General features: G+C 38.8%; 1 protein-coding gene across 1 annotated transcript in view; it reads right to left on the minus strand.

The window, feature by feature from the left end:
• NGR-A9 (neuropeptide receptor A9) overlaps nucleotides 1–15,531 on the minus strand; it is an 80,321-nt gene that overhangs the window by 26,472 nt on the left and 38,318 nt on the right. Inside the window, 2 exon segments of the mRNA NM_001134272.1 lie at nucleotides 3,486–3,607; nucleotides 8,905–9,087. Coding sequence (NP_001127744.1) covers nucleotides 3,486–3,607; nucleotides 8,905–9,087 — 305 coding nt within the window.

Genomic DNA, 15,531 nt, shown 5'->3' on the forward strand with positions numbered 1-15,531 from the left:
GTTTGAAGAAGGACATGTCATAGCGCTCGCGAAACACCGTGGAGGGGAGCTCATTCCATAGCCGGATGGTACGTGGCAAAAAAGATCTCTGGAAACGCACTGTGGATGACCGCAGTGGCTCCAGGTAGTATGGATGAACTCGACTCCGGTGGCGGGCGGTGCGATGGTAAAAACGAGACGTTGGTATCATCTCGAACAATTCCTCAGAGCATTCCCCATGGAACATGCGGTACAAAATACAGAGGGAACCGAAGTCCCTCCGCATACCCAGAGGCTCCAAACGATCCGTGAGAATGGGATTATCGACAATCCGAACGGTTTTCTTCTGTATGGAGTCAAATGGAAGAAGCTGGTACTTGGGAGCCCCGGCCCAGAGATGGGAGCAGTACTCCACGCGAGGCCGAACTTGTGCTTTTACGTTGTAGATGTACGTGGCGCATTTACGTTGTAGATGTCTATGGGCTCCAGTAACTTAACACCAGGTGGGCTGTGACCTCGTCTAAGCAATAAAAAAAATTTTTTTGCTCGCCATACATAAATAAAGTTTCAAATGGTGCTGTTAGAGCAGTTAATATTTGCAATGTTCCTACTTCTTCTTTGTTGCCTGCACGAGTCTCCATGATTGCATATGTCTTTACGTCAGAAAATGTGAATAACGTGAAAGTAAATTTGCGAAATTAGCTTTTATGTCAATAACGAAACAGTCGTGTTTCCGTCTTTGAAAATTGTGGAATGCGACCTATTGCTTCTATACGCTATCACTTCTACATAAATGCCAATTAAACATTGTAACTGTCCACCCACCCAATTCAGATCTTTCAGTGTAATTTACTGAGCTGGAACTAACTGAGAGCAGAGAAATATGAAGCTGCCTTGAGATTAATGAGTGAATTGTCTTTCAAATTTAGAACTTTTCCATGACCAGTAGGTACTGAATCTTAAAGAAATAACACATTAAAATTGTTTCATTGGCTTTTGAAGTATTTCTCTGTCTATGAACACCAAAAAAACATTTCGATGTATGTGTGGCATTCGTGGCTTCATTCATTCTTCTGTTACGAGGAAAACCGACTCATTTCGAATCTAAAAACGGCTTAGTGAAGGTTTATCTATCCAATTAATCTATTATATTAATTAACGAAACCCACCGGCATTACAGGCACACCAACCACACTCACTTGGAACCAACCACACTTGGAACACAAACGAGGCCTGGGTTAAAGAATGGTCAGCCAGATGTATCCCACCTGAACTGTTCGAACGAAATCCACACTCCCACCCACCTGGTTTCAAAGAAAAACGCCCAATCTGGTGCATGCTTAACCACCTGAGAACGGGAGTTGGTCACTGTAACCAACTGCGGAAGAAACGGGGCTGGACGGAAAACGAAAGCTGTGAATGCAGATGCCCAGAGCGAACTGTACGCCATATTGTCATGGAATGCCCAGTAACGAAATTCGCAGGCCAAGTGGAAGATCTCAAAAATGTAACAGAAGAAGCTATCGATTATTTCACAAACTTTAAATTTAAATTATAGCCACGCACTGTAAACGAATGCCATACGATAAATAAATAAAATAAAATCTCTGATTTATTTGTCAGTAACTAGCTAACTAAACATCATGCATTTAGTAACACGGTTTTATTGAGCGGTTTTATTTACGACACGGCTGATGTTTACTTATAATTGAAAATCTCTTAATAGTCGAGTTCATAGTAGGAAGTCGTCGTGGCCTAAAGGATAAGACGTACAGTGCACTCGTATGTAGCGATGCACCGGTGTTCGAATCCCGCAGGCGGGTACCAATTTTTCTAATGAAATACGTACTCGACAAATGTTCACGATTGACTTCCACGGTGAAGGAATAACTCTCTTTTTTCTCCACCTTATCCCACTATGTGGGGTCGGCACAGCTAATTTTTCTCTTCCATTCTCTTCTATCAGCCGTCATCTCAACACTCACTCCTCTCTCTCTCATATCGTCATTCACACACTCCATCCATGTCTTCTTCGGTCGACCTCTTCCCCCTCTACCTTGCACTACCATTTCCATACATCTCCTAATCACATGCATAATGAAGGAATAATAGTGAAGGAATAACATCGTGTAATAAAAACCAAACCCGCAAAATTGTAATTTGCGTAATCACTGGTAGGACCTCTTGTGAGTCCGCACGGGTAGGTACCACCACCCCGCCTATTTCCGCCGTGAAGCAGTAATGCGTTTCGGTTCGAAGGGTGGGGTAGCCGTTGTAACTATACTGAGACCTTAGAACTTATATCTCGAGGTAGGTGGCGCATTTACGTTGTAGATGTCTATGGGCTCCAGTAACCACTTAACACCAGGTGGGCTGTGAGCTCGTCCATCCATATAAGCAATAAAAAAAAAAAAAACTGAGATTATTTTTTCAAATTGTTATTTTAATGATGTTTGCTGTTACCATGTGGTTCCAAGAAATCTTAAAAAAAAAATCAAAATTGTACTGATACTAATTTATTGGAAAAGAAATAAAAATAGTACAAGCTGTGAAATGTTTCTGCAGCAAAAACCAAATCTACTCTGAACGAATGTAAATAATAATTCTCTATATATTATGACTATGTCACCAATTGTATAGTCTGCGATTTTACACATATTATACTGGCATTATGTTTAATGGCATTAACCGATAAGTCTGAAGACAGCGTCGGAACGCCTCTTCGAGAAAGCGGCGCCGCGCGATAATCCTCTTCGTCTAATAAACATCGTGTGTTAAAACTTAAAGTCACAATGTCTTATAAATTTGTGAATATACCCGTGATAAGCTAGTTTATAAGCCCGCACGGGAGGTACAATTATTTCGAATATATCTGCTTCAAAGCAGTCACAAACAATTGAGATTCTGGCTTAATATCTCAAAGTGGCAATAACCATACCATACAGGTACACCGTCAGTCGGTTCAGTTTCAACGGTAATAAGAAAAATAATTGAATAAACGATTTTTTACAACCGCGCCACACATTCAAACGTTGAGTAAATAATACTCTGTATTTTGGGATTCTGAGAGCGTGCCTATGCATAATAATTAAATTTCTTATCTTGGAAAGTGCTTAGAATAAGGCTATTTGTTCTGGTGTGAGATATTCGTTGTAACGCCGTGATTATGATCTGCGCTGATCTAGGAGTAGAATTATTTTTTGGATACGCTGAAAAATTCCATACTTGCTAAGGTTACGCTACTCAAAGCGCTTAGTCACATAGTTTTGGCCGGCCAAACTATGTGCATTGCCATTTACCGGCATTATCTTTGAAATCCTTGAGTAGTGGCTTTTTAAGCCAACCACACACACTAAACCACATAATTCCATTGCCTATAATTGCAAACCAAGCTTATCTAAATAATTAATGTTTTACATAAGTGAGGATTAAATGGTCGTAAGTGTAACAAGCGCATGTAAATTGTAAATTCACCTTTTCGGTGTATTGACACTAGACACACTGACCTTATTTGGTTTCTTCTGGTTCGTTTGATTCGTTTTGTTGCAGCAGACGTCGGCAGAATTGCTCTTCTTAATCGTGGTTGCGGGAAGTAGCTGATTGTTCTTATAGCTCGCTTGATGCGTCACTGTCGACAAAGATAGCTTTTAGAGCAGAGCATGGAGCTTGTTAAATTATATTGAAATTATTGACAGAGTAAGTAGTAGTAATTGGCAGCATATTCGAACATATTAAATTCTCTATTAATATTCTATACTAATATATAATATTGTCTATTAATATTCTATTAATAATATATATTCTCTCTTATTAAGTACTACGTTCAGTTAAAGACGAGATTATTAATGGTTTATCAATTTGTGTGAGCTGAGTTATCGAGCAACATCTCTCTTGATGTAAAACTAGAACGAAATTGGCAAAAGCAGGTACATATCGGGCAGGCAAAATTGGAGATTGTGGGCTTTTCTCAGATTGGTGATTCTTGAACATGTCTCGTCTCCATGTTACCTTTAAATCAACAGCAGTACTAGTACCTAACGCTGATATAGCCTCTTAAGGCTATCAACAATAGGTCGGGAAAAAAAAACAGTACTTGATATAGGTTACAAGGGAAGCTTTCCACTGGAAGCAAGCACATAATTTTCCAAGATTTTTTTCATGTTGGGCCTTAGTTACTGATTTTTGAACAGCTATAACGCAACTATTAATCATAACTGAGAAGAATCCTATAAACTTAAAAGCTTAAAATCTTCTCAAAAATAGGTTTAAAATCATAATGGAGAAAAATACATTACGCTTTCGCTATATTTGAAATATAAAAGTGTTTGAGTTTAGATTGAAGAATTGCACACAACCACGATCACAATATAAATCTATCTTAAAAGGGAAAAATAGTTGAAAAGGAAATCCTTTTATTTTTTAGAAAACTAGTGGATCGGACCGTCAAAAGGGACTACATTCATCCATTCGCGGAGACAGGTTTGAACTTCCAATTCAAGGAAATAACTGTCAAGAAACTCGACATTTCCACTAAGATGTTATGTGAGGCTTTGTAGTTTCGACTGAATAGAAAACTCAATCTTTTGGGAACTATCAATAAGTTAGTGGTGTCAATTACTATAGTAGGTAAATTGTTTAATTCTTGTTTAATTATTGCGTTATTTTTTAATGAGCTAGTGCACGCAGAGTTGTCGGATTACTACCATAATTGCTGACAACTCCAGATTTATCTAGATAAATCTATGTATATAGGGAGATATAGAGATAGCTTTAAAATGCTATGTACTTTTACCTACAGTATTTTTGTACGTATATATCTATCTATGTAGTATTTTTATTGTATAGATAGGCGAACAAGTGATATCATTTACGAATATCTTGTATTAAGTGGTTATTGGGGCTCATCAAGGTTGCGCGTTCACTGCGAAGAAGGACCCCTTCGTCATGGCGCCGCAATTCCAAGGAGTACCCCTGCAACCTTCCGAGAGTATCAGGATACTTGTGGTCGACATTTCGAGCGATGTCCAGTTTCGGAGTCATTTGGAAGGCAAAGCCAAGTTGGCGTCCAAAATGCTGGGAGTCTTCAACAGAGCGAAGCGGTACTTCACGCCTGGACAAAGGCTTTTGCTTTATAAAGCACAAGTCCGGCCTCGCGTGGAGTACTGCTCCCATATCTGGGCCGGGGCTCCCAAATACCCGCTTCTTCCATTTGACTCCATACAGGGAGGGCCGTTCGGATTGTCGATAATCTCATTCTCACGGATCGTTTGGAACCTCTGAGTCTGCGGAGGGACTTCGGTTCCCTCTGTATTTTGTACCGTATGTTCCATGGGGAGTGCTCTGAGAAATTGTTCGAGATCATCCGGCTATGGAAAAAGCGGTCCAATCCATGGTGTTTCGCGAGCGCTATGACATGTCCTTCTTCAAACGAGGCTTGTGGAGAGTATTAAGCGGTAGGCAGCGGCTTAACTCTGCCCCTGGCATTGCTGAAGTCCATGGGCGACGGTAACCACTCACCATCAGGTGGGCCGTATGCTCATCAGCCTACAAGGGCAATAAATAAAAAAAATCAATCTGAGTGAACCCCAAACGTGGGTGCCAACTGCTTGGGATATTAGGTCGATTTTATAAAGGTTAATGTATTCACGGTTTCAAAAAGTTATATACCAAACGACTAGCAGCTTATAGATCAGAAAATGATATAGCTAACTTTTTGTTCACGGGAAATGCAGCGTATTTAACTTTATCTAAATTACTCATTTAATGCCGGTGAAAACACGCATCGCACATCCACGAAATAATACAAAATTCTGAAATAGAAGCCTATTTTTAAATTTTCTAATAATGTTCACCGTTTTTTCATTTTAGCTGTAGGTGCATATCAGATTTATATGAATATTTATTTTCTTGAGTGAAACTTTCAATTCTATGGCTAATATTTACACTCAATTTACTCATATCTACTCATATTAGCTTCGAAAATATCGGGGTCAAAAATATATATAATTTCGGTGTCGTATTTATGCAATAGGGCAATAATTATTTTAATTATAATAATTGTATTATTGTATTGGTGTACCCAGTACCCAGTGTCAATGATTTTGCTAATTCATTCAGAAAAATTGTCGAGCTTGGCGAGTAGAAGTAATTTATTCTTCAATGAAATACTATTCGAATTCCACATGTGTCCACGGAGTCCCCGTTTAATATCCTTTACTGGTCGTCAAATAATATATCAGAATTTACGGATCCCTTCCCACGACTTTCCAATTAACGCTAACACTCGCAATCGGTTCGATTATACATTTTATAATTTACGAATATTTGTTTGATATCTCTGATGGGAAGTTTTGAATTGATCACGTTTTTTTTTTTTTTTTCTTTTTTATTCCGACTCTTCTGTCATTTTGGTTATATCATTAAAACTATAGGTTTTATGATTAATAGCATCGAAAAAAAAAAAAAAAAAAAAAAAAAAAAAAAAAAAAAAAAAAAAAAAAAAAAAAAAAAAAAAAAAAAAAAAAAAAAAAAAAAAAGGTTCAGGTATACTATTGCCTAATTATACTAATGTGGTTATATGAAAGCGTAATTTAGTAAATTCCATACATAGCTCTGCTTAGTAAGTATTAGTAGTTCAATTAATTATAGTTTATTACCTATAATCTTCACCTCCAATAACTTTTTTTGCAAAATGAAGTCGGGGATGCTCAAATGAACCTCTGATGCAAAATTTTCTCCATTGTTTTAAGCGGACTTCAATTTATTCTTGGCTAAAACAGCTATGCACGGTAATTTTTCCCTTTGAACATTAAATTTTATGGAAAGAGCTCTAGTAAATTCACGCTAATAATGGCCTACATAAAAAGGTTTATTGGTGTTATGAGACCGACGAAGCCACAGTTCGGAAAACGTTAATGCCACCGCTGATTTGCAGAGACGGAGTTAACATACTTGCGTCATCTCTACATAAGTATAGGTATATAAAAATGAATTGCTGTTCGTTAGTCTCGCTAAAACTCGAGAACGGCTGGACCGATTTGGCTAATTTTTGTCTTGAATTATTAGTAGAAGTCCAGAGAAGGTTTAAAAGGTAAATAAATATGGAAATGCTTGGAATTAAATTAAAATAACAATTTTGTTTTCCCTTTCATGTGTCCCCCGTAGGACGGATTCCTTTGGTTTGTTTTAAGTTTATTTTATACAAAAGTTTAGGTTTTTTTTTATCGATTGACGCATTACGAAATCTGCCGGGTCAGCTAGTATTTAATATAATATCAAAATTAAAACAAGGCTACTAGTAGTTACTGGCGAAGTGGAAGAAAAAGGATTGTGCGGCCACAGTCGACAGGAGTCGTCATGGCCTAAAGGATAAGACGTCCGGTGCATTCGTATCTAGCAATGTACCAGTGTTCGAATCCCGCTGGCAAGTACCAATTTTTTTTGTGATACGTACTTAACAAATGTTCACGATTGGCTTCCACGGTGAAGGAATAACATCGTGTAGTAAAAATTAAACCCGCAAAATTATAATTTGCGTAATTACTGGTGGTAGGACCTCTTGTCAGACCGCACACGTAGGTAACACCACCCTGCCTATTTCTGCCGGGAAGCAGTAATGGGTTTCGGTTTGAAGGGCGGGGCAGCCGTTGTAGCTATACTGTTACCTTAGTACTCTTATCTAAAGTAGGTGGCGGTATTTAGGTTGTAGATGTCTATGGGCTTCGGTAACCACATATCAGGTGGACCGTGATTTCGTCCACCAAGCTAAGCAATAAAAAAAAAACAGTCCAATGTGTCTGACCACATCCGCCACATACTCGATTGCACCGCATACGATGATCTCCGCGCAGCCAAAGACAATATCGTAAGAACTAAAGTCATGGATGGAAGTGGTCGACCCTCAGACCTTTGGAGCGTGTCTGGAAGTTTGTACATTGTGGGCTACTCCCACATATATGTACACTTTGGATTGGACATCCAAACATTGGATTGGACAAACGCACCGAAAACCAGTTTGTTGTGACAATCGCCTGCGCAGAGCGGCCGGTAATATCAGAACCACGCTAATATCAGAACCTACCCGCAACATGTAAGTCTTGCCCATGCTTTACTGGTATACCTTTTTCTTATTGCTTAGATGAGTGGACGAGCTCTCAGCCCACTTGGTGTTAAGTGGATAATGGAGCCCATAGACATCTACAACGTAAATGTAAATGCGCCACCCACCTTGTGATATAAGTTCTAAGGTCTCAGTATAGCTACAACGGCTGCCCCACCCTTCAAACCGAAACGCATTACTGCTTTACGGCGGAACTAGGCAGGGCGGTGGTACCTACCCGTGCGGACTCACAAGAGGTCCTACCACCAGTAATCACTAGAGGTACGTTCTATATGTTCTGCATTTCAATACTTCTATTGTGCTAGTTTCTGTATATACCCATCTGCTTAATATAGCTGAAACTAATATTGTGCGGGTATCTTAATAAATCTTGTGTAAGCAACCAAAGTGACGAAACTTAGTTACGGCTATTCGGCAGTTCATTCACATCACCCAATGTACACAGCCGATGGACGTTTATTTTTCGTCGCCTAGATGTCATCCGCAGTGACCTTAACTATTGTTTGGCGGAGTACGGGTTCGATACTTTAGTATTTGGTCTCTTGGAAATCCGCGACGCATGCGAACATTTTGATCTTATCTTAAAAGTGACAAAAGAATGAGCGTGAATCGCAGAATTTGTTATTTACCACGAAAACTATACTGCTATGACATGTATGTACAAACGAGGTTCCAAAAGCCCTTATTTAGTTGGTTGGTAGGTTGTGCCTGAAGCATTGCTGATGACCAGGAGTAGCAGTGATCACTCACGATTCGATGGGCCAAAAACTAATAGCATATTAAAAATATTCGAAAGCAATACTTACGATGCCTCTGCCAATTGAAATTGTGTTGAATCTCGTGCCGCATTCCTCGCCACAACTTGGTGACGATCAGACAATAGGCGAAGGACATGACGAAGAACGGAAGGAGGAGAAGTCCAGCGTCCAGACCAAGGTTGAAAGCACGTTCCAGTTCGAGGCTACTCCACACTTCTCGGCATTTGTGGGCTGTGAACAAAATGAGAATTAGACGATTCTTATTATACTTGAATATAGTTTGGGTATAACGGTTTTGGTTGTAAAGAACCAAGATACGACAAAAATATGTAGTAATTTCTTTTTAATAGTAAAATATGTAGTAATACTCCAAAATGAAATTGAGCGTGAAAGGGAAAAAAAGTATCTTCACGATAAGAAATCCTAAATATTTTCTGAATGAAACGAATATAGTCAAAGCTAGACGGCTTTGAAGAAGTCAGCAAAGACATTTTTGTGGTGTCTTTTTTTTTCGGAACTGGAGAGCAGCGGCGCAGAATGAAATCAGCAGACGACGCAGATAGGTGTGAATGGAGGTGAATCTATGCATCACAGGCATGTTTTGTGAGAGTCACGGCCTAACAAGAACAAAAAATAACGATTGCATCCCTCCAAGATTGTACCCGATTTGAATAATTATTTCTCAGCATTGGGCTAACTACATTTATAAATGTGATTTGATTTTTTTCCTACCTACGTTGATGAACTTGAGACACCATATCAGCGTCACCGGGCTAGTAGGTGAGCTCGCGGGGCTCAAACCTGACGTTGTTGCTAACACGAACCCTGGTCTTACTAGCAAGAGCAGTGCTTCGCAGAGTCTACCATCGGATCAGAAACGCGACCCACTGAGAAGATCCGACGAGAAATTTAGTGGGCTGTGTCTGTGGGTTAATTTACTCGTCGAGTTCTTCGTCGCAAGCGACGGGTTCGACGAGAACGATGACCGGTGTTTTTCCGGACAGCAACAGTAAAACGTCAATTGAAATTTACCATTATTATAAAATGTCAAAGTATGGAGTTTTTTTTTGCAATATTTATGAATAACAGAATCGAATTAGATCCACAAATACAGTAGATGTTAAATCTAACGCGAACGTAATTTTCCACCACTCCGTTTGCATATTATTTATATAAATGGCAGGATTTCATGAATGAAGAAGCATTATTGTTCCAGAATAAATGCGACCTAGTTATAAAAGATTACGTTTTCGTTTTACTGATACGAGTATTTGTAATAAATCGTTATAATATCACGAATCACTCATGATATTCAGCTAATAGACAGAGACAGAGAATACTTGTCTTTTAAAAACTAAAATAGCATATCATCATATCAACACAAAACTTGTCTTAATTTCATCTTCAGTGTGAAGTTCGTAATGAGTTTCGAAAGTTAATTATTCTGACATATCCAACGAACGATTTCTTAGAAATAGTTTGTGAATTTTATGGCTTATTTTTATAGATCATAGATTTTATAGCCTCATCAAAACCTTTCACATGAACGGCAGCGTTTTAAACAAGCGAGCGATAATTTTTGCTAAAATCGGTATTGCTTTTTTGACGTGACAATGTCTTATACTTCGATGGAGCCGGCTGCACGCACGAAAAAACATGACTGATTGAGGCGTTCCATTTAAGGCTTGAAGTGCAAGCGAGAGCGCGCAACGAGCAACAAAGAGGTACAATCGGCCTCCGCGTTCGGCAGCGTTCGACGTCTGTCTCTCTCCTACTTGAGTGAGCGATGCATCCGCGTGGACAGCTGCTATATAATAATACATTTACATGTTTTCGTCAAGTATGAAGTTCAGTGAAAAGTGAATGTGGTGTTGTCAATTGTCCATACAAAATATCTATCAAACAAATAAAACCTACCTACATTTTTTTTTTATGTTTGAGTTGGCGATTATACAAGAGCTAAACTATTCGAAAAGTTCGCGGTAAGTGGTAAAATGGCCGAATATTTATAACTAGTGGTCGCCCAGTAGTCGAATTTCGACCATAATTAATTTAAATGATAAATTTGAACATAATTATGGTACTATTGTCAAAGACTATACTTTTATAATCACAGATTTCGCCAAGGTTACACACTTTAAAAAAAATATAGACAATATTAAAAGCAAACAATATTAATCTATTCTCAATTAGACCACATACTTTAACAATAAACAAAAGAGTATAAATGCGTGTGTATGTGTGTCAAATACATGGTAGTGTGTGTAATATTTTTTTATTGATTTAAAGTTTTTTTTTTTTTCATGCATAATTTATGAAAAAATAGCATTCTGTACTCCTTCTCGATAATCTCTGTAAGTTTGGGAAATTTCATACTCTTCCGTCCGCGCAATTTTTGTAAAAAGGGGTACAAGGTTTTTGCTTCGCATATTAATATATAGATAGTAGTACAGATACATTTGGTTTAAGTGTTTTTAGATTCATTTGATTTTGGTAAAATCCGCCATTGGAATAGTGAGATTAACTGAGAGTTTATCTGATTAAGTGAAGTTACATTTCAGTTTCAGCAAGCTGAGTAGTGGCTACGTAATGGGAACATACAAGTAGGAATGAGTTGCTCGCTCCGGGCATTTCAATATTGCAATAATTGTTACGTTATAATACATCTTGTAAAAATGAATATTTAAAAAAATCTAATATTTAAAAATATAATAATTTACTATTAAAAAAAAAAAGACATGCCCGCTGAGTTTCTTGCCAGTTCTTCTCAGGACGGAGGTTAGTTTTTGTGAATTGGCGGTAGTTCTTTTTGACGTTCAACAAGTGTATACTTTCATTTATATTGAATAATTTTCTTTATTTCATTTGATTTGATAGTGATTCGTTTACGATTAATGCTATTGACAAGTTTTTAAGTGTTTAAAAACATAATAGTCTATATCGAGAAATGAAAGGCTGTGAAGGCGGTTTAAGCTTAATGGAAGGCGGTTTAACCTTTATGGAACTTTACAGGAGAGCCATTTGAAGTTTAAAATTTGGAAAAAATATCATAAAAAAAAACTTCAGCTATTTGAAGGGAGTAAGCTTGATTAAGTTGAAATGTTCCTTAAACTAAATAGCCTTTCACCTCTCGATATTTTACGATGCCAAAATGAAGAACATTCCCATTGGTTGGAGAGAGCACTCGAGTGTTTTTACACCATATAGCCCAGTGTCGCTTATGTTCGCAGCAACTGAAGCCTTCATATTCTTCAGTATTTACAACATTGAGAATGATATTACTGAATCACCTCCGCTGTACAACGTTTTTCGCTTTTAATTAATTTCGTTGCTATAATAACTTAGCCTCTACCTTCTAACTAATTACACAACGAACTCCACAATCAGTATTTCTTAATTGCGTTAACGACACTGATTCGTGGGCCGCCCGGAATTACATTCTGATTGACGTTCAGATAAAGTAAATTACTTACGATTTTGAATACTCCCCTTGTCTCGATGGCTCGTTGCGAAAATAAACAGGACATTTCGGTTTTTAATCAATACGGTATAATTATTTAGGGAGCTTATCGTTTTCTAAAGACTAGAGGTCCCACAGTAGTCGAAATTCGACTATAATTAATTGGAATTGTAAGTTTGTACACATACTATAATCACAAATTTCGCCAAGGCTACATACACTATAGAAAAGTATTAATAAAGACAAAGAATATTTAATCTATTCTCAATTTGACAACAGACGTCAAGAACAAATGTTTGACAATAAATAGTATGCATGCGTGTGTGCGTCAAATACATGGTATGTGGTGTGTGTAATGTTTTCTTTATTGATTTAATGTATCTTTTATGCATTATGTTAAAAAAATATTAGCATTGTGCACTTCTTCTCTATATTCTCTATAAGTGTGGAAAATTTCATACTCCTCTGTCCGCGCAATTTTCGTAAAAAGGGATACAAAGTTTTTGCTTCACGTATTAATATATAGATTGGAAGAAAATTGTCGCAAAAGAATAATTATTTAAAAGTTAAATATATACGGAATTATAATGCAGCCGGAATACCGGGCACCTTTGGTTTTCTTGGTAATAATGTGCCATATTCGTTTAAATCAGGATTTTGTCGGCAAATGTTATATGTGATTTTTGTGTAATGTGTAACATTCGTTATTTCATTATTTTATCCTTATGTTTATTAGACCATCAATGGCAGACAAGATAACTGTCTGAGAGATCACAGTTTACGTAGTATTTAGTCGTGGGCTGAATAATCCGAATTATCCGAATAATCCGAATAGGCTTAATTATCTTCGCCAGTAAAGATATTATGTTTTTTTTTTTTTGTGTACGCTTGCGTCTTTCTAAAAACTTAGGTTTGTTTTTTTCCAATAAATTTAGATTCCGATATTAGTAGAAAACATTTTTTTTTATATTCTTTACTTACCCGCTTGGGTTTTGGTTTATGAGCTGTCGCGAAGGAGAATTGATGAGGTTTTGTTGTATTATATGAATCTTATACCTTTAAACGAGAAATTCTTGTATATATGTAATCTGAATCTCGGAAACGGCTCTAACGATTTTCATAAAATTTAGTATACAGGGGATTTCGGGGGCGATAAATCGATCTAGCTACGATTTATCTTATACCTTTAAACGAGAAATTCTTGTATATATGTAATCTGAATCTCGGAAACGGCTCCAACGATTTTCATAAAATTTAGTACACAGGGGATTTCGGGGGCGATAAATTGATCTAACTACGATTTATTTTCAGAAAATGCTTTTTTATTCGTGTTTTCAATAATCAACTCTTCCCGACATCTATTGGCGAATAATAATGCTATTTTTCTTAGTTGAGGGCAACTAACCGCTTTAAAGACACAACAAGATGGCGTTATCAAAAAAAGGTCATCATCTATTACATTTATGGAAGTACGGTATTCGGAAACATGAACGGAAAATTGATTTAAAATCATCGCGAGAAATACAATATTAACACGTAGACTGCCATGGAGGTCACTTACTTCACGTAGTAATTAATGTCGATTTCTGTTACTAATCGTCTGGATTGCCTAACTTTGCCTGCTTTTGTTTTAGTCTTTTAGGTTACTTAGATATAGATTCAATCTCAGTATCTTCGGATTTGTCTTTCTCAGAGTCTACTAGATATTTTGGTGCCATAAGAAGAATCACTCCAAGAAGATTGAGATATCGACATAATTACTTCAGTGCGTCACGTAGGGTACCGCTAACATACATGGCAGTCAACTTGTTAAAATCTATATTTTTTTTTTTTTTTTTTTTTTTTTATTGCCCTTGTAGGCAGACGAGCATACGGCCCACCTGATGGTGAGTGGTTACCGTCGCCCATGGACTTCAGCAATGCCAGGGGCAGAGCCAAGCCGCTGCCTACCGCTTAATACTCTCCACAAGCCTCGTTTGAAGAAGGACATGTCATAGCGCTCGGGAAACACCGTGGAGGGGAGCTCATTCCATAGCCGGATGGTACGTGGCAAAAAAGATCTCTGGAAACGCACTGTGGATGACCGCAGTGGCTCCAGGTAGTATGGATGAACTCTACTCCGGTGGCGGGCGGTGCGATGGTAAAAACGAGATGCCGGTATCATCTCGAACAATTCCTCAGAGCACTCCCCATGGAACATGCGGTACAGAATACAGAGGGAACCGAAGTCCCTCCGCAGACCCAGAGGCTCCAAACGATCCGTGAGAATGGGATTATCGACAATCCGAACGGCCCTCTTCTGTATGGAGTCAAATGGAAGAAGCTGGTATTTGGGAGCCCCGGCCCAGAGATGGGAGCAGTACTCCACGCGAGGCCGGACTTGAGCTTTATAAAGCAAAAGTCTTTGTCCAGGCGTGAAGTACCGCTTTGCTCTGTTGAGGACTCCCAGCATTTTGGACGCCAACTTGGCTTTGCCTTCCAAATGACTCCGAAACTGGACATCGCTCGAAATGTCGACCCCAAGTATCCCGATACTCTCGGAAGGTTGCAGGGATACTCCTTGGAATTGCGGCGCCATGACAAAGGGGTCCTTCTTCGCAGTGAACGCGCAAACTTGTGTCTTTATCGGGTTGAATTGAACTAAGTTCAATTCACCCCATTCGGAGACTCGCCCCAGAGAGTTCTCCACTTCAGACACAAGTTTTGATCGTCTCTCTTGCACCGCGCTCCGAGAGAGACTCTGATGGCCGATATATCGCGCATCCCCCGTGCTGTCATCCGCATAGCAATGCATGCCATCAATAGACAGCATGTCATTGATATACAGGATGAAAAGCGTGGGGGAGAGCACCGAACCTTGTGGAACGCCAGCGTTAATGGTCATGGTATCAGAGCAGTCACCGTCTACAACGACCGTGATGCTCCGCCCATCCAAAAAGCTAGCGATCCACTTGCAGAGTCCCTCGGGGATTCCGTAAGATGGTAGCTTCGATAGAAGTGCCCTATGCCAGACCCTGTCGAAGGCCTTCGCGATATCAAGGCTCACAGCAAGAGCCTCGCCCTTGCTCTCCAAGGCTTCAGCCCACCTGTGAGTAAGGTATACAAGAAGATCGCCAGCTGAGCGACCGTGACGGAAACCGTACTGTCGGTCACTGATCAGCTGGCGATCCTCAAGATACTTCAGGAGTTGTGTATTTATTATTCGCTCCATCACC

This window comes from Bombyx mori, chromosome 13 (genome assembly GCF_030269925.1).
Source record: "Bombyx mori chromosome 13, ASM3026992v2".
NCBI lineage: Eukaryota > Metazoa > Arthropoda > Insecta > Lepidoptera > Bombycidae > Bombyx > Bombyx mori.